Consider the following 21040-nt stretch of genomic DNA (forward strand, 5'->3'; position numbering starts at 1 on the left):
GTCAACATCCCACCATTTGGTGTCCTTCGTGACGTTAAAGTTTTTTTTTTTTACTTCTTTTCCTTTTAAAGTTTTTCTTCTGTTTTAATAGTCTTCCTCCTGTCTCATCTTTCCGGCGGATGAGGGTGGGTACGCTAGTGAATCCAGAAAGTTTTCAAGCTGCAAAACTAAACCAGCTATTCTACGTGCCGAGCCACGTCGGTGTGTGGGATTAGGTGTAGAGAGGTAACGTCCTCGCGCTACTAAGATACTTACCTTACAGCGCAGGTCCCACGAGAACAGTCTGTGGGGACCAGCACCAGGTACTGAGGGGTGGATTCCTACGCAGGAACTCCTCCTGTTCCGGTCTCCGACCCCCCAGGTTGTATATTCCACACTCCTCAGCCCACATTGGCCTCACCATAAGTTTATGAGCACAACCTAGGTCCTGAAGAATTGCCGATAGGGCATGAAACATGTTGACCTGATCACAGACGAGGGTTGAACGGGACCAATCCCCATAGCTCGTTTGAGTCCCGGTACCCCTCCCTTCACCTATTTTAACAAGGTGGTTAGCTACATGAATACATTGATTGGAGTAGACTATACTGACCTTTTTTAACACACATCCCCTCACGCTCACAACTTGGGCCCCTCACACGCACTCGATCAACAGCCAGGAACAAAAGAACTCCACAAAAGTGTAGCACTGTGTGCTACCCGTCAGGCATTGCAGCGCCGGCTTGACGTTGGAGCAGGAAGCCGATGATGACACGAGACAACTAGCTGGCAAAATGGCAACAGCCGTTAAGCCAGCAAGTTGTGTGAGGCATCCCTAGTTCCGATAAGGGATACCTTTCCCTGACCCTTGTATATACCTTTATTTAGAGAGAGGAAGAGAGACCACCCCATTATACTAACACTACTCCCTTGGGGAACTTTGTGCATCATTTTGGTTATAGATTGATAGGACACGCACACTGGACCCCTCTAAAGATTGTCCTTTTTATGTCCCTCCCTGTTGTTTACTGCAAAACTAAACCGACAGGTAAGAAAATCTTCATTTTGCAGCGTGAATCTTCCTGGATTCACTATGCTGTGCATAGACTTTGCAGTGGTTTGTTAGGTTTGTGGTGGCTGGGTGGAAGATGAACTTTGGTTACTGAATATCTGTTGTAAGACCTTCTGTCCCACTTGCGCTTATTTGTTCATTTGAATATCTACGCAGTAGTGCATAGTGAACGTGTGCACTGAGGACCATGTTGCGGCTTGGCAAATGTCTTGAATAGGTGTGTTTGCTAAGAACGCAATTGTTGCTCCTTTCTTCCTTGCTGGGTGAGCCTGAGCTGCTCCTTGTAAATGTTGCCCTGCTTGTTTGTGGCAGAATTGTATGGCTTGTGAAATCCACGTGCAATGGTATTTTTGGTAACTGGTTGTCCCAAAAAACTGCTGGCAAAGGACACAAAGAATTGCTTTATCTTCCTTTGTCCTTTCTATATAGTACATTACTGCACTCCTGGCGTCCAGTGAGTGTAACACCCTTTCTGTGCTTGTGGATGGTTTTTGGAAAAAACTTGCTATTTGAATAGTCTGATTGATGTGGAACCGTGACACCACCTTTGGCATGAAATGGGGGTCCGTTCCCATTACAATCCTATCATTGTGTATTTGTAGGTAGGGCTCTTGTAGTGTTAGCACTTGTAATTCGCTTACTTTTCATAGCGATGTGATAGCTACTAAGAAGGCTGTCTTTAGCGAGAGCATGTTCAGTGTTGCCTTATGAATAGGCGCAAATGGTGCCTTCATCAATTTGGTTAGCACTGTGTTGAGGTCCATGCTGGAGCAAGCATTCTGTTTGGATGTGCGATTTTCTTAGCCCCTTCTAGAAACTTCTAGAAATCTCTTTACTACTTGGGAGGTGAAGAAACTGTGAGAAAGTGCCATCTTTCTTCTATGGTGACCATAGAAGGCCCCTGAGGGCTGCAACACTTATTGTGCCACTCTTAGGGGCCCTGTACCCGGACACATACACACTGCCTTTGCAGGCTGAGTGTCTTGGTGCAGAACTAAACAGAGAGTGAACATGGCACAAATTCTTGTGTGCCATGCCCACAAACACACTGCCCAGGCATACGTCAGTCACTCCTCCAACTGGGTGCACTATGCTGGTGGTGTGGGCACAGATGAATTAGCCCTGTGCCCCTGCAGTGCCCAGGGTCATTCCTGGGCACTGTAAGTGCAGTGATGCCACTAAGAGTATTTGGTGCTGGGAGGTTGTCATTAAGAACTCCACAGCACCATAATGGCTACACTGACGACTGAGAAGTTTGGTATCCAACTTCTCAGCACATTCAACCCACACTGATGCCAGTGTTGGATTTAATGTAAAATGCACTACAGAGGGCATCTTAGAGATGCCCCCTGAAACCTAACCAACTCCCAGTGTCCTGACTGCGTGGCTACAGAGGCTGCCACCACCAGACATGCTTCTGGACCCCTGGGTCGAGAGCTTGCCTCTCTCGGGGGCCTGAAACAATGCACATCCTGGGACGAGGTGCCAAGCCTCCTCCCTCAGGATGGGCAGGGGAAGCTTCAAAGGCATGCCGCCTTTTGTGAGCTTCTCCAGGCCAATTGCTGTACTCAGCAACTGGCCCCACCGGTTCTGACCCCCACTCTGGCGGGAAGACAGGCGGGAAACACTAAGAGAGGAAAGGGGGTGTGCCAGCCTCTGCTAACCCCACCCCTCAGGTGGGAGAGGTGAGGTGAAGCATAACTCTGGGCTCCCGCCATCTTGAGGATGGGGAGGCCTACCCAATCAGAGACACGCTCCTGCCCCCCTCCCACAGGAGAGGAGCAGAATAGGGGGTGTACTCACCCCAGGACAAAGACCTATTGGTCCCTGCCCTTTCCCTACCTGTAACGCCCCTAAATGTAGTATTTAGGGGCACCCTGAACCTTCCTTCCTCAGATCCCGATTTTGAAACAAGAAGAAGAACAAGAAGAAAGAAGACCTGCCCTGCAGCTGCTAACAAGAGGACAACACCAACTGACTGGGCCCGAGCCCTACCGGCCTGTTGATCCTTGAACCTGCTCCTGCTAAACCCTGACGTCTCCAGTGGTCAGCAACCTCAAAAAGCCCGGAGGACCTGACTGCCTTGCTCATCTAAAGACTGGGATTCCCACGAGCAGTGGTTCTGCTCAAACAGCAACAACCCCTTGTGCCATCCAGGAACCGCGAATTCAGCACACTCTGCACCCGCCGAGCCCGGCCTGTGCCTGAGTGAACAAAGACCACGAGGACCTGGAATCCAGTGCCCAAGGACACTCCTTGACGCTCCTGATGACGCCTGCAGCCTCACAACAAGGGACCTCTCCAACCGCAACCAGCTGAGGGTAAGATTTCCCGACACCCCTGCACCTGGCGCCCCACGGTCCCCTGTGCCCAAATCCTGGGTGGCTACCTAACCTACAGCTTCCCAACTTACCTCTCGAAGTGGTGGTCACACCTAAATAATCTCCGTCCCTGAGTCTGCAGCCTTTGTTCAACATCCAGCTTTCCCACTGAAAGACATCAGCAAAAAAGTCCCCCGCCGCCCTAGTGCCACTGGAAGTGCAGCATCTGTCCTACCCTACTTCCCCACTTGCCGCCCTGTGTAAGTGACCAGGAGCTCAGCTCCCACAGCCGCGTGGCCTACCTGCTAGCAGCCACCAACCGAAGGCTCCCTATCCTCCATTGGATAACATTGGGCCTACTCACACTGTACCCGGTTGTCCCTGTGCCGCCCAGGGTGTCACAACTGTACTTACCTGACCCTGGGAGACCCCTGAGTCTACCCCCAGAACCTTAACTCTGCCAGCCGAGTACTTACCCAAAGACTGATAACTTGATTTTCTCCATAGGGTAACATTGGCTGGGTTTCACCCAGAATTTCTTCTAAGTGTCAAGTTTTGCAACTTTTAAGTATTCACTAAAAATCAGCTGACCAACGAAACCGAAATTACTCACCTGCTACCAGGAGAGATCCTAGTGCTGTATCTTTGAGCCCAGCACTGAACCTGAAAAGTAATTACAACCATGATTTTCCGATAACCTGATTTCCTCCCATAGGATAACATTGCCTGTTTTTTGCCAGAATTTCTTTCAAGTGTCGATTTTCAAAACATACAAATATTCCTCAAAAATCGCGTGTGTAACAAAAACGATTTATTTCAACTGTTTACAGGAAATGCACCAGGGCTGAATCCAGGATCCAGCCCTGAGTAAGAAAAACATTCGTAAAGTGATTTTATTATATTTACGTAAAACTTCCTGTTGAGCTCAATGTTATTTTGTGTTTAACTTGAGTTGCATTTTGCAACAACTGTATCTATTGCATTTAAAAGTCAACTGCTATTTGAAAGTATTCAATTGCAACATCTCATTCTGAAAAAGTATTTATGATACCTACTTGTGGTTCTAAAATAAACAACTATATATTTTTATATATAAAACCATTGGCCTAGAGTTCAGTTCTTGAGTGTGTGAGGCCATTTGCTGACTGAGTCTGTACAACAAATGCGTTACACTGTCCTCTGAAACTGCCTTACTGTTTGACCAAGCTACCACTTTAGAGAGTAAGGTTATTTCTAACTTTAGCCTCTGTCATACCTCTGGGGTCTGTGGACTCTGTGCACACTGAACCTTACTTTGGCGCAGTATATACAGAGCCACTTTCTTACAGAAATCTTTCCCTGTTTCTCCTCTTGTGTAAGCCACTATCGCCGCTAAGTGCACCTTAGAGACGTGTAGCTTAGTTTATTTTGTAGTAGATGCGTAAAGTATTTTAGAACAGTTGATTCCTTGGTAATCTTTCTTTGTAGTTTCTCCCTAATGCACCATTCAGAGAATCTATTCCACTTTGCTACGTAGCACTTTCTTGTGGTCGGTCTACTTGCCTCTCTGAGTACCGCCATTGTGCTCTCCGGCAATTTGAGGTGTGCAAACTCTAGGTCTTCTGGAGCCTTACTGCGAGGCTCTTTTGCTTTATTAAGAGGTCCTTTCTTGTGGAGAACCTGTGTGCGGGCGCTTGTGCCATCTCCATGACCTGTGAGAACCAGGTTTGTCTGGCCCACTGAGTTGCTATGAGTATTAGCGTCATGTTGCTGAATCTGTATTTGTTTAATACCCTTTGTAGAAGTGGTATCGGTGGAAAAGCATATGCAAATGTCCCTGACCAGCTTATCCATATCACATTCCCTAAGGAATTGAATTTTGGTGTGTTGCAAATAGGTCTATTTGCGGAGTTCCCTATTTGTGGAATTACTTCTGGATTTCTTGTTGATTGATTTCCCATTCGTGGGATGCTGAAGTCTGTCTGCTGACACTTTGTCCTTCCCTGGTAGGTGTATTTCTAGCAAGTCTATTTGTCTTGGAATTGTCCATCTCCATATTTCCTGTGCCAACACTGTCACTGACTGTGTCCCTCCTTGCTTGTTGATGCAGAACATTGTGGTTGTATTGTCCATTTGGTAGTACCCTGTGTCCGTACAGTTGTTTCTGAAAGTCCTTTAATGCTGTCTTTAGCTCCAGTTAGTTGATGTGTTTTATCGCATCCTTTTGTGACCACAATCCCCTCACCTTGAGGGTGCTTGTGTGTGCTCCCCACCCCCTCTGGGAGGCATCTGTTGTGATGGTTACCATTGGAGTTGGTTGTGTGAAAGGTTTCCCTTGTGTAATGGTCCTCTTGTTCCACCACGCTATTTCGTGCTGTATTGCTTGCGTGACAACCACTAGATCTTCCCAACTCCCAGCTGCTTGTGACCATTGTTGTTGGATCCATTCTTGGAATGGCCTCATGTGTAGACGTATATGTGGGACCAAATTTATGCATGACGCCATCATTCGTATCAGTTTGCTGACTGCCCTCAGTTTCAGAACTTGCCCCTTGTGGTACAGACGTGTCTCCTTCTATATTGCCAATGTTCTCTTTGAACTTGGAATCACCTTGCTCTGTATGGTGTTGATCTCTGCATCTAAGAATATCTATATCTGCACTTGTTCTGGTTCTATTGATGATTTTCCCCAATGGATTGAAAACCCTAGTTGGGCTAATGTTTGTATGACGTCTTCAATGTGTCGCTTGCACTTGTTGTATGAGTTTGCTTTTACCAGCCAATCATCTAGATAAGGGTATACATGTATCTTTTGCCTCCTTAGGTGTGCTGCTACTGCTGCTATGCATTTTGTGGAAACCCTTGGGGCGGATTTGGGTCCGAATGCCAGCACCGTGAACTGGTAGTGAGTCTTGTTGATTATAAACCTTAGTAGATGTTTGTGTTTGCTGTTGATAGGAATGTGAAAGTCCACAGGCAAATTTAGTGTGGAATTGTGTACAGAGGTTTACAACAAAAAGCACTATTAAAAACAATGCCCTTTACAGCATGCCCGCAGAAAGACCTAATAAGTGAAAACAGGGACTCAAGGTATTAATGCAACTGTACAGTGAATAAAACAAAGGCATTCTGATGTCAGTTTCAACTTTTAACCAGGCATAGGCTAGTGTTGTATTACAATTTCAATATTTCATAGCAAGCGTTATACATTTTCACTAGCCTCAAATACTATTCTCATACCACATATGCACAATGACCCGAAAATGTTCTACCTGATATCCACTACCTTTAAATCCACTTCAGAAACTGAAAAGTGACCGCTCGAGCCTGCCCAGGCGAGGTCGCCCCACCTACGACGCTCCTGCCTGCTACTGCCAGCACGCTGCCCTTCAGCCAGCTGCCCTGCTGACGGCTGCGCTCTTCCTGCTACCTCCGTCTTCACCGCTGCCTGCCTGCCTTCCACTGCGTGCCTGGTTCCCCTGTCGCCTGTTGCTTCCCCGTTTTATTTTTCTGTACCCCTGCTGTGTGCCTGTCGCCTGTTGCCTCCCCGTTTTATTTTTCTGTACCCCTGCTGTGTGCCTGTCGCCTGTTGCTTCCCCGTTTTATTTTTCTGTACCCATGCTGTGTGCCTGTTGCCTCCCCCGCCCGCCACCTGGTCACCCTTCCTTCCGTTTCCCTCTCCCCCGCTTCGGCTGCCCTCTGGGGTGCTCTTGCCGCCTTCTTCCCGCCACTGCCCTCTGGCGCTCCGCCCCCCTCCTGCCCATTGGCCGCCCCGCTCCCGCCACCCAGCTGAACCGCCCTCCCGGCTCCTCACTTAAGGAGTCCCAGCGCAGTTTTCTGGAGTGACCGCTCGAGCCTGCCCAGGCGAGGTCGCCCCACCTACGACGCTCCTGCCTGCTACTGCCAGCACGCTGCCCTTCTGCCGGCTGCCCTGCTGACGGCTGCGCTCTTCCTGCTACCTCCGTCTTCACTGCTGCCTGCCTGCCTTCCACTGCGTGCCTGGTTCCCCTGTCGCCTGTTGCTTCCCCGTTTTATTTTTCTGTACCCCTGCTGTGTGCCTGTCGCCTGTTGCCTCCCCGTTTTATTTTCCTGTACCCCTGCTGTGTGCCTGTCGCCTGTTGCTTCCCCGTTTTATTTTTCTGTACCCCTGCTGTGTGCCTGTTGCCTCCCCCGCCCGCCGCCTGGTCACCCTTCCTTCCGTTTCCCTCTCCCCCGCTTCGGCTGCCCTCCGGGGTGCTCTTGCCGCCTTCTTCCCGCCACTGCCCTCTGGCGCTCCGCCCCCCCCTCCTGCCCATTGGCCGCCCGCTCCCGCCACCCAGCTGAAACGCCCTCCCGGCTCCTCACTTATGACGCCCCCAGAGCGACCGCGCAGCGGACGGGCGCAGCGGGAGCACCGATTGAGCGCCGAAGGTGCGCCAAAGGTAAGCCCGTCTGCGCCCGTCTGCGCCTGGACCGCGCCCAGTGCCAGGACCCCTGGACCCCGCAGACCCCAGCCCACCCGCCGGACGTACGACGCCGCCGCCCTCAACGCACTCAACACCGGCCGAATCCCGGGATGCTACCGAGCCACCCCAAGACGAACCCACGGACCCTTCAGCTGCCACGCCTGCAAGTTCACCTGCATCCGGACCTGCACTACACCAGCACCCACAAAGCCGAACAACAGCAGCAACCACCTGAAGTGCATCCTCCTCAACACCCGCTCCGTCCACAGACACGCCATCGATCTCTGGAACCTCCTCGACACCACAGCTCCTGACGTCGCCTTCCTCACGGAAAACTGGATGAACGACTCCTCAGCGCTCGACATCGCCATCGCCATCCCAGAGGGCTACAAGATCACCCGAAGAGACCGCGACAACCACACTGGAGGAGGCATCGCCATCATCTACAGGGACACCATCCGCATCAAGACCAACACCGACGACACCCTGACAACCGCCGAACACCTGCACTTCCAGATCCACACGGACCCCAAAACCACCCTCAGAGGCACCCTGATCTACCGACCCCCGGAACCACGCACACAATTCAGCGAGGACATCGCCGACTTCAAAAGCCCGCATGCCCTCCCCTCCGCCGACTACATCCTCCTGGGGGACATCAACTTCCACCTGGAGAACAACAACGACCGCAACACCATCACCCTGCTCGACAACCTCGCCACCCTCGGTCTCAAGCAGCTGGTGTCCACCCCCACCCACCTCGCCGGACACACACTCGACGCAGTCTTCTCATCCTGCAAAGACATCGTCTTCAGCCACGCCACCGGACTCCACTGGACGGACCACAGCTGCGTCCACTTCACCTTCAAAAGAACGACAATCCACCACCACCAGCAACAGGTTGCTCGAAGAAGCTGGAACAAGATCACAGCCGACCAGCTCGCCGCTTCCCTGAGCCAGCACCCTCCTGCCAGCTCAGCGAACCCCAGCCAGTCCGCCGACAACCTCACGAAGTGGATCAGCAACTGCGCGGACGAACTCGCCCCACTGAGGACCCCGCCCAGCAGACCCGGCAGCAAGAAGGCCCCGTGGTTCACCGACGAACTCAAGAGCTCCAAGAAGAACTACTGAGCCCTCGAGAAAGCCTGGAGAAGGGAACCAACACCGGACAACATGACCACCCTCAAGCTTGCCACCCGGAAGCACCACCAACTGATCCGCGCCACCAAGAAAACTGCATTCAAGGACCGGCTGGACAACAACGCACACAACTGCAAGGAACTCTTCAACATCGTGAAAGAGCTCTCCAACCCCAACGCCGGCAACAACGACATCACCCCATCGCAAGACCTCTGCAACTCCCTCGCCTCCTACTTCCACAACAAGATCGCGGACATACACAACAGCTTTAGCACTCAACCGACGCACGCCACGACCGAACCTCCGCCCCCCACCACCACCCTCCGCGCCTGGACTCCGATCAGCACCGAAGACACCGTCCGCATGATGAACTCCATCCACTCCGGATCTCCAACCGACCCCTGCCCTCACCACGTCTTCAACAAGGCCGACGCTGTCATCGCACCCCACCTACGGGACATCATCAACACCTCCTTCGACACCGCCACCTTCCCGGAGAGCTGGAAGCATGCCGAACTCAGCGCCCTACTCAAGAAACCTACAGCGGACCCCACGGAACTCAAGAACTACCGCCCCATCTCGCTCCTCCCGTTTCCAGCCAATGTCATCGAGAAGACCGTCAACAAGCAGCTGGCCGCCTTCCTCGAGACGAACGGATCCCTGGACCCCTTACAGTCTGGCTTCCGAGCCAACCACAGCACCGAGACCGCCCTCATCGCGGCCACCGATGACATCCGAGCCCTGATGGACAACGGAGAAACAGCGGCCCTCATCCTCCTAGACCTCTCCGCGGCCTTCGACACTGTCTGCCACCGCACCCTAGTTCAGCGCCTCAGCAACGTCGGAATCCAGGAGAGAGCACTGGAATGGATCATCTCCTTCCTCGACGGAAGAACTCAGAGAGTCCGACTACCACCGTACAAGTCAGAGGCCACCGAAGTCATCTGCGGCGTCCCTCAAGGATCCTCGCTGAGCCCCACCCTCTTCAACGTCTACATGAGCCCCCTCGCGGCCATCGCACGCCAGCACAACCTCAACATCATCTCCTACGCCGACGACACCCAGCTGATCCTCTCCCTGACCAACGACCCCGCCGCCGCCAGAGCCGACCTTCACGAAGGGATGAAACACGTAGCCGAGTGGATGACGACCAGCCGCCTGAAACTGAACTCAGACAAGACGGAGGTCCTCATCCTGGGCTCCTCGCCCTCCGCCTGGGACGACTCCTGGTGGCCCCCCCGCCCTGGGCACCGCACCCAAACTGACGGACCACGCACGGAACCTGGGCGTCATCCTGGACTCCTCCCTCTCCATGACCAGACAAGTCAACGCCGTCTCCTCGTCGTGCTTCAACATCCTGCGCATGTTACGGAAAATCTTCCGGTGGATCCCCACGAGACCAGGTAGACGGTCACCCAGGCCCTTGTCACCAGCCGACTGGACTACGGCAACGCCCTCTACGCCGGAACCACCGCCAAGCTCCAGAAGAGACTCCACCGGATCCAGAACGCCTCAGCCAGACTCATCCTCGACATCCCACGACACAGCCACATCTCCGGACATCTGAGAGACCTGCATTGGCTCCCCGTCAACAAAAGAATCACCTTCCGTCTCCTCACCCACGCACACAAAGCCCTACACGATCAAGGCCCGAGCTACCTCAACAACCGCATCAACTTCTACGCTCCCAAACGCCATCTCCGATCAGCCAGTCACGCCCTCGCCGCCGTCCCCCGCATCCGAAGAACGACAACAGGAGGAAGGTCCTTCTCCTACCTGGCCGCCAAGACCTGGAACTCCCTCCCTCCCGACCTGCGCCTGACCCAAGACCACCTCTCCTTCAGGAAGAAGCTCAAGACCTGACTGTTCGAGCAGTACCAGCACCCCCTCCCCCCCCCCAAGCGCCTTGAGACCCTCCGGGTAAGTAGTACGCTCTATAAATGTCTCTGATTGATTGATTGAAAAGAGTTCCAGCGAATACTACTGTGAACACGGGTGTAATGTCGTCACATACATGCCACTTTTAAAGGCTCATGCAATTGTAAAGCCACATCATTATAAATGGTACAGCTTTATCAGATTTAGGAGATGTTATCAAGTATAAAAATTAGGTTTCGATACTTTGCATGGATTGTAAATGATATTGAACATTAAGAACTAAGCAACATTGTTTTCCATTTTAACTGTATGTATTTAAAGGATAGATAACATTTGTACATATCCGGTGCAAGAAGGACAAGGAAAAATATTTGGCCTATCATTTTAAGAAGCACAATTAACTCTCACCAAGTTGAACCAGGTAATAGACCGTGAGCAAGAGCTGCATTTCCTCCGATATTGGCAGAATGGCTGGGCCGCCGTACTGTTCATAAGCTTTAGGAATGCACTGTGAGTTTTGGTAGCACGTGGTTAAAAGTGGGCTCACTATTATGTCACTTAAGTTCCCACAAAGATAAGGGAAATTTCCGTGTCCTGCAATGGATACAAAAAATATTTGATAATGTACCAAAAACAGCATTTTATTCACAATTATTTGCATGCAGATATTTATAAACTTTAACTTATATAACATTTTAGTTTTATGGACTGGCTGACAACATAAAAACACGCTTTCTGTACTAGGAACCATTTTTTCTTCATGCAGTCAAGGATGATTGTTTTGTGAATCTCATCAGACAGACTTGCAATCGCATTCTGCTCTCTCACTATGTAGACTGAATCACAGGAGGAGAGGACAAATACACCAGCTGATAAAATGAGACACAATCAATGTGCAAATAAAAATCACAAAAGCCAAGCTAATGCGACAGAGGAAACAGTACGACAAAATAAAATAAGGCCATACATAACAACTATAAAAGACATTCTTACAAATATATACATCTGTATCACAAGAACATTAGTCCTCAGTCATCCTGACTAAAACACAAAGAACAACATAGATATGTAACCAGATTGACCTACTGTCTTCCGGAGCACATCTATGGCCTCAGGCATGATCATCTGGTGACACCAGCATATTAACACCAAAAACACCAAAAACATTAAAATATGCATTTGTGTTACCGCCAAGACATAGGGCCAGATGTATCAAGCGTTTTACAGTTCACAAACGGGCCAATTCGCAGAATTGGCCCATTTGCGAACTGTAAAAAGCCTTTTCGGATGTATCATCTCAAAAGGCATTCGCAAAATAGGCAATCACAATTTTTGCGATTACCTATTTTGCGAATTTATTTAGGGAATCGCAATTTGCGATTCCTTAAATGCAATGCTGGAAGCAAAAAATACCGAGACCTGGCTTTGAGGAATCGCAAATTACCACCAACTTCAAGTTGGTGGTAATTTGCTAATTCCTAGAAAAATGCTCTTTTTTTCTAGGTGCCTAGTGGCGTACATACATGTATGTGCGCCACATATGCACACGCATATTTCAGGGGTGCATCAGGGTGTCCTTTTGGCCCCCCTTGCATCCTTGAAATTGCAAGCGCAATTTGCGAGTACCTATTGAGTATTCGCAAATTGAGCATGCAACTCCCATTTATTCCTATAGGCCTCTAGGCCCATAGAAAAGAATGGGAAGCCATTCCTAATTTGCGACTCGCAATTTGCGAGTCGCAAATAAGGAATGTGTAGGAATCACAATTTAATTTGCAAAACCTACATACGTTGCATTTTGCAAGTCCATAATAGCGAATCTGTAAAATTCGCTATTAAGGACTCGCAAAATAGAATGTTGATACATCTGTCCCATACTTTCAGACTCATTGGCATGTGCTACATTTTTTTACTTTTGATGAACTGTTTTTGATAAAGTAATACAAGCAGATATTCTTCTAATATTTTTTCACATAGATTACATTTAAATATTTAGGGCCTGCTTATGATTAAATATTTAGGGCCTGCTTAGAGTTGTCTCTGACCCACATCACTGTGGTTTCTGAACCGACCGACCTCAAGTCGGCATTCTGACACCGCAAATACGATGCGACCACATACGGTGCGGTCGCAAATTCCCATTTTCCTATGGGAGCTTGTGCGATGGTCAGAAACCAGCCGCAGCACAAGCTCCCATAGAGAAATGGGAGTTACAGTAAATCCCTGCGCCGTGTGGGAGGCACTCACGGTGCCACCCACACTGTGCAGGGATTTACAGGGGGTCACCATTGGTGCCCTCCGGCCCACAACCGTAGGATGCAAAGAGAAGGGGGCCCTGCTAGGGGTCCCCAAAGTCGCTTTCCGAATGGCTTTCCATGTCAGAAAGCCCAACATGCATTTTTGTGTTTAAGATGGCAAGGGAAATTAGCAAAAAAATATTTAACTCAGTTAATTTAATTTATTTAATAATGTATTGGTAATATCATTCTATTTATTATCCTTTCAAAATTATTGATATTTTCCGAATTCCCTCTCTGTCTCAATAACCCCACACCCCCTCCTCAAACACACACTCGACTAAAAAGGCCTTTCTACTCAATTACCTTTTTCATAATAATCTGATTTCTGATTCTGTCTCATCATCACATTACAACACAAAAACACTGGGGCATATTTACTAGCCCCTATTGCCACCACAGCGTCACTTTTCAGGACGTTGTAGTGGCAATAGGGGCCTCGTCTTATTTACAAGGCAGCGTTAAACCACTTAACCTGGCTTAATGCTGCCTTGTAAAGAAGGCCCCCTTTCACGCAACACTTAGCATGAAAGGGGAGGGCAATGGGTGCTGCATGGGCGGTCCACTGCAACATCCACAAATTTTGAAGCTGTCCCTATTTACAAGGGAGGCGTAAATAGGATGCAGCGTCAAAATTCAAGACCAGGGAAAACCTGATCTTAAAAAGGCGAAACAAGGAGAAATGCCAAATTTCTCCTCATTTTTGCTGTTTACATGTGTGCTGCATTGTGCAGTACATATAGAAACAGCAAAACACCATTGATTGTTTATGTGCAGGAAGATGTCCCTTCCTGCACATTAACAATCCTTTAAAAAAATGACGTTTTGCAATTTCTATTTGTGCTGCATTAAGCAGCACACAGAGAAGTTGCAAAACGTCATTAAAGATTGTTTTTTGTGCAGGAAGGAAGACCTTCCTGCATATAAACAATCTTACCCTCAACGCAGACACCCTTGCGCTAAGGTGCAAGGGTGTCTGCGTTGGTGCTAGGCTGATAAATTTAGCATCAGCACAGGGGGAAACAGAGGGCTGCACCATATTGTTTTACATACGGTGCAGCCCTGCATTTCAGAAGTGGCGGAATGTTGTGTTAAGCCAGGAAGGCTAACGCTCTGCTCTGTCACTTCTTAGCAAATATGCCCCTCTAGGTTTTACGGTCACTGGTCTCAAACCTTTTTTGCTGTTGCAACCAGTTTGTGGATGTGGTTGATCTTCACTGCGGGCTTGGTTTTTTTCAGAGGGAAAGGGGGACGTATGGTCCGGCTCACTGCCCTGCATTTGGAGATTACATAACATCACTTGCTTGCTGGAGAAGAATGATGGGCCTTGTAGCCGTCATGCTTGTGGTCAAAGGACAAGGAGGGGGAAACAATGCCCTTTGAGCATCACGACTTGCCATTTCAAACATATCTTTCTTGCTGTCCAACAAGTCCTAGATGTTAATTTTAAATAGCTTCCCCTCGTTAGCTAATCGTGATTCATGGGAAAGCAATGATTACAGCAGGTATGACAATCCCTTAATGACTAATCAAGATTTACATTTTTTGGGAAACAAAGAATTTGTCTGTTTGACATGCCTATGCCTTTGCAAATGTTTGAAAAACATACTAAATTAATTAAAAGAATGTACAATTTTAATATGTGGCAATGTTGCCAAACTGAAACTAGGAGATAACAGCAATCCTGAATCAATTCAATTTCAATATTTATTTCGATCAGTTAGATCATCAAAGATATACAAATAATCACAGTCATTATACTTTATTCAAATAGAACATTAATTAAAAGGTTCGACTGGCAGTGTTTAAAACAATTCATCAACAAGAAGCTAAAAATCTTTAGTAAGGTAAAATTATTATGAGGCCGCTTCTGCCTTCAAGATGCGGGTGCGAATGAACCACATTGCTGTGAGATATTTTGCCAGTGCAAAAACAATTGGAGGTGACAAGTCAGTCTTTAAGATTCTGTACAAAGGGAGGAACTGTCTGAACCCCAAGTTTTTGAGAAGGGGGACAAGCCAATATTTTCTGATGCTTTGATAGGCTTTGCAGAATAGAACCACATGTAAGTCATTTTCTTGGGGATATGCACATGCCGGGCATTGCTGCGTAGTTGGTGGCGAAGACCAAGAGCTGGGGAAAGACCTAAAAGGTAATGTGCCGTATCTCCACTGAAGAAATAACTTCCTAGTAAGCACCGGGGTCATATCATCCAGTACACGTTCCAGGAAATAGAAGTCTTTACTTTGAGTAAATAGGTTCGTCAAGGAACCCTCACGCTTGCTGTCCAGTGCAATAGGTCATGGGTCAGTCCACAGTTCTGAGAGGCCCAAACTCTCACATGACCTTTTTATGTAGTTTAGCCATAGGATGTGGGTGGCTTTTGATAGGGTTAGAAACTCCTCGAGCTCAGTCCTATAGACAATAAGTTCTTGGCTGCTCCATAATCTTCGCCAAAAAGTTAAAGGTTTAAGACCCAATTCTTCTACGATTGGTCTAACTCCCAAATCTAGTCTCAGAGGGAGTATCGACGTACTTGATGGAAGAGCAACCAACTGTCTGATAAATTTATTTTCCGTTGTCATCATGTTTTGAGCAGAAGTGTGACCCCACCATTCAGCCCCATAGATGACAGCCCCGCATGCCTGGGATTTATAAATTTGGATGACAGGGCCAATTGGGCGATATGTTGATTTGTTCATCATCCTTGATATGCCACCCACTATCTGCACCAATTTCATGTTTGCCTTAATCTGATGTGTCCCCCATGTCATGTTCTCATTTAGGGTTACTCCTAAGTATTCAAATGTGGAGACCCTCTCTAATCGCGATGAACCCAGCAAGGGATTAGGACGTGTCGAAGGGGTGGGGTTTAGGATCATGTATTTTGTTTTAAGGGCGTTGATCTCTAAGCCCCTCTCCGTGCAGAATATTAAAAAAACGTTGAGTATCCGCTGAATTCCCATGGGGGTTTTAGACAGCAGCAGGGTGTCGTCCGCAAACATAATGGCGGGCACCCTGCTGCCATTCAATATAGGAGCATCGGTATCCTCAATCCTGTTCAGGTGGGCGATTACCCCGTTGACAAAGAGGGAGAACAGGGTCGGTGCAAGCACACATCCCTGTCTCACCCCTCTGTCAACGGGGAATCTTTCAGTTAATTTACCATTTCTGCCACACCTGACACGTGCAAAATTATTCCGGTGCAATCTCATCAGAATAACAAGAATTTCAGCTGGAACCCCCATCTCATCAAGCACACTCCATAATCTGGATCTTGGCACCAAGTCGGAGGTGGCTCGCAAGTCCACGAAGACTGTGTGCAAGCTACCCCCTTCGATTAGTGCGGTCCTCCAATAGATGGGATTTAGGCGGAAAATCTGATCAGTTGTAGACACCCCCCTTCTAAATCCCGCCTGGTATGGGCTCAGAATAGCAGTTTCCTCTAACCAGATCTGGAGGCGGTCTAATATAAGCCTACCAAAAAGCTTCTGGGGCACGTCTATTAGGCTGATGGGCCTGTAGTTGGCTGGGAGCAGAGGTGAGCCCTTCTTGAATATAGGAACTACCTCTGCCCCCAGCCAAGTACTAGGAACCTCCATGCCCATCAAGACGGCATTAAATATTGTCAGCAGACAGGGAGCCCATAGGTCAGGCTCTTGTTTGAATAGGTCACCTGGGAGGCTATTCAACCCAGGCGTTTTGCCTGATGACAGTCCCGCGATAGCGGCTCGCACCTCCTTTTCTGTAAACAGGTCGCCCTTAGAATGGCTAGCTATGGCTGGGGATGGATTGCATAAAGCCCCAACTTCCAGTGTGTAGAGGGACTGAAAGTGCTCCTGCCATACCCCTGGTGCAATATTCGGTTCAATTGCCGATACTAAATAATCGGATCCCGCATTGACGATTCGCCAAAACTTGCGGTAATCCCTGGTGGCTAGAGAGCTAGAAAGTTCCTCCCACTTATCCTGCTCCCATTCAACCTTTGCCTGGGTGATCAATTTCTTGTATTCACGTCTTCTGGACTGAATCTCCAATCTGCTTTTACCCTCCTTAATGCATGAGAGGAGAACTCCCTTCGCCTTGCGGCATGCAGCGTTATACCATGTTTTGCGACGTACCGCGCCGCCACTGCTTTGACCCTCGGTAAACAGATCTGCCGCCATGGTCCTAATAAGATCCTCATGTGCCAGATAGAGTGATTTATGAGTTTCCTGGTTGCAGATTTTCTCACTTAGAGTACCCACTTTTTCCAAAATTGGAATAATTCCAGCATAAAGCTTGGGGAGCTTCTCTCTACTTGTGGCAAGTTTTTCCCACCTAATCCTTCTTCTGTTGTTTTCGAGGAGGAGCCCACGATTTGCCCCCACCGTTTTGTGATGCCTGTCCTCCTAGCCAGGGAAAGCATAGTCCAGTTCTAGGGCATTGTGGTCGCTATCTACTCTTTCTATCACTCTAAAGTCGATGATATGCGACCACGAGGAAAGTTGTACAAGGACATAGTCCAGTCGCGACTCCCTGCCCACTCTATTGTAAGTGTATTTGCTGGGTATGTCAGATTTAATACGACCATTACATGCTCTCACACCATGTTTGAGAGTTAGGGCGGTAATCTGTGGGCAAGTGGTGTCCAAGCACTAGGTGGAGAATCCTGAATCACAATTTCCTTTCTCGTTGTGGTTGCACTTAAATAAAAGTGTCTTGAAGATTATGGGGAATCACAAGTCACCCTCAGATAACATTTTATGCTCCATGGTACTCATTACAAGGCTTGCCAGGAAACAGCAGGCAGGTTGCAAAACTTAAGAATCTATATCAGATTCATAAAGGAAAAATTGATTTTGAGAACAAATACAAACTTCACCAAGGATATTGAGAACAGTTGATATATCTCACCATATTTAAAACATGATCAAAAACATGTATCCCTTCCCTCTATTCATTCAATGAACCTACTTTGTTATAGGTATTATCAACACCTGTATGGCAATTTTTTAAATATGTATATAAACACACTGAGCGTGCTGATAAATATCTCATAAGCAGCGCAAAGATATTATAGATGTTTCAATTTTCTACTGCAGTGTCTATAAAAGGGCAAACACAAGACTGTGTTAGTCTATGTCTAATGTCAATTCTTTAAAAAAGAAAACACTTAAATCCCAGTTTTAAGCAAATTTACCTTTAAAAATTACTGGCTTGCACATGCATTTTTGAAGGAGATTGTCAGGTACTGAAACAGGTTCTCCAGAGGCAACCACTGGTGATGGGAGAGAGGCTCCAAGAGAGGAAGGTTGTGCGTACATTGTTCCTGTGGTGTCTTGAACAAGAGATGAATGTTGCACATAAGGTGTTCCAATACCCTCTAAAATTAAAATACAGTATTACAAACTAATCCTCTTTTCACATTGGTAGACAAGAGTACTGCAAAAACAGATTTTACATCACATATTTAATTCAAATCAAAACAACTTTGGCACAGTCTCAAAATAAGTCACTCTAACCTTTTTTTGCCTTTTTGCTCAACCCTATTTTTGTTGGCTATAGAACTCTATGCACTTTACTCCTGCTAACCAGTGATAAAGGGCTTGTGCTCCTCCTTTCAACATGGTAAAATTGGTATACGCCATATTTAACTTAGCTATAAATTCCAAGTATATGGTGCCAAACTGTACCCGGGGCTTGTAAGTTAAATGTAACCAGTGGGATGCAGCATCCTTTGTGCCAACCACTACAGTAACAGAGTAAACAATGTATCCAGGCATATCCCTGTAGCCTGGCTGTGCAGGTTTAAACTAGCAACTCAACCTGTCAAAAATAAACCCTTTTGACAGGCTTAAACCTTCCTTTTAAATATTAATAAGTCACCTCTAATTTAGGCCCTATTGCCCATAGGGTAGGGTGCATGGTACTTAAAAGTAGGACATGTAGAAGTTTGATACTCACCATGTCCTTACAGTGAAAGCATACAAGCTATTTTCAATATATCAAAGCTGGCTGCTACAATTGGGAAATATTGGGTTATATTATAACACTTCATAAGGCTAAATTCATTCAGATTGGTAACTACAAGAAAAATATTTAAGGAACAATTTTTTTATAGTTAAACAATATGCAATTTAATGGTAAAATCGGATTTTGTTTAACTATTACAGAAAAGATACTTTAGAAAACTTACCTATGAAGGCCTTTTTGTAAACATTCAACTGTCATCTGGAAGCTTGTTGGCTCCCCTGTAGTGAGGTAGGAACTGCTCCCAGGATAGCGGCAATTAAGTTTGGGGAGGTATTGGCGTCCCCTGAATATGATGGCCTGGGGGTTCTGCCAAACACCCTGGTGCACTTCAAAGGGCCCGCTCTGTCACAAGCAGTTATAGCTCACACCTGGGCCTGCCTCCCCTTTTGTCTTTATAGTCAGTCAGGCATCAGTCACCTGTGGGAGGGAGAACTGCCCCAGAAACTGTTTATAGTGGCCACTGGGTCCAGCATTGAGCATCCTCTTTGACATTAGAGTGTAAAATCCTAACTAAATGTCACGTCCAGCTTAAGAGGTCGGTTTGGTTACATATAACATTTGGGGCACACTTCAAAGGAGGTAAACAGAATTCCAAAACACTTTGTGTGTATACACTGTCAGGTTGCTGAAAGCTCAGCTTTGATTTTACCAGACTTTTGTCCCTGAGTTTGCTACGGGTACATGGACTGCCTAAAACAGAATTTTAATGTTAGTGTTAGTCACACCACCAGCCCACAGATCCTATGTTTAGTGTGGCCGAAGACTTCTGCCATCTTGCAAATACCTAAAATGGGTAGGTTTAGCCTCAGGAACCTTACCTAATTGATTGGGGTGTCCCTAGGGGTCATTACCACAGATAAGCTTGTGCCAGGCATAAATGTGGCATCTCCAGGCACCTGCTTCAGAACACTCCTGGAACAGTGTAAGATCAGAACAGGACTGAACCAGCAGTCTGTGACTTGGAAGAGCCAAGGAGACTGAACCTGCTCTTCCTCTTGAACCCAGGACAAAAACATGGACTTCGAGGGTCATAAGGCTAACCTCCTTTTATAGCTACAGGAACACAGCAAGCTACAAGAGACCTTTTCCCTCCACTTCCAATCTTATCAGTGGTAACGGGACCAGTGGTAACTGGCCAGTAAAAGTGGACTAACTCGCTCATATTCAGCTCAGACAATGTAATAAAAATGGAGGAGAAGAAACAGAGTTTAGAATTGAACTTCAACCCTTGGGGTTTGCCAACCCAGGGACCTTCCGCTTGTGATGTGGGCAGCATTAAGTGTACAATAAAATACTTACCATAAAGACCCACATTAAGTATTTTTATCAGTCAAGAGTGGATAAAAGGCTTTTGATGAATTGCATTTCATCCTTGTAACTGCTTAATAAATTCAGGAGGATATTCAGACTTTTGGTCAATTGCAGGGCCTTCCAGGTGAACAATTAAGTGATTTGGAAGAATCAGAGGAGTGTTGTAAAATTCACATTCGAGTATATTCCAAACTCTAAGGGGCATATTCTCAAGCCCCCATCACCACCACAACGTCACTTTTAGTGACGTTGTTGTGGCGATAGGGGCTTAGCCCTATTCACAAGGCAGCGTTAAGCCACGGTAAGTGGCTTAACGCTGCCTTGTGAATAGGGCCCCCTTCACGCTGTTTTTAGCGTGAAAAGGGCATGCAGTGGGTGTTGCAGTGGGCGTACCACAGCAACACCCTTGAGTTTGAGGCTACCACCTATTCTCAAGGGCAGCATAAATGAGAGGTAGCGCCAAACTTAAGACCAGGAAAAATCTGGTCTTAAGGTGGCGAAACAAGGAGAAAGGCTTTATTTCTCCTCGTTTTTACTTTTTCCATGTATGCTGCCTTGTGCAGCACATATGGAAAAAGAAAAATGCCATGGTTTGTTTATGTA

The 21040-nt window shown here is 47.6% G+C and overlaps 1 protein-coding gene across 1 annotated transcript in view; it reads right to left on the reverse strand.

Moving 5' to 3' along the window:
* The window catches only part of GREB1 (growth regulating estrogen receptor binding 1), a 612299-nt gene that overhangs the window by 241817 nt on the left and 349442 nt on the right, over positions 1–21040 (reverse strand). Inside the window, exons 9-10 of the mRNA XM_086926326.1 lie at positions 18294–18476; positions 11223–11408 (exon numbers count right to left, since the gene is read on the reverse strand). Of these exons, the coding sequence (XP_086782452.1) occupies positions 11223–11408; positions 18294–18476 (369 nt within the window). The remainder of the gene's footprint in view (positions 1–11222; positions 11409–18293; positions 18477–21040) is intronic.

The sequence above is a fragment of the Lissotriton vulgaris genome, chromosome 6 (assembly GCF_964263255.1).
Source record: "Lissotriton vulgaris chromosome 6, aLisVul1.2, whole genome shotgun sequence".
NCBI classification, from domain to species: Eukaryota; Metazoa; Chordata; class Amphibia; order Caudata; family Salamandridae; genus Lissotriton; species Lissotriton vulgaris.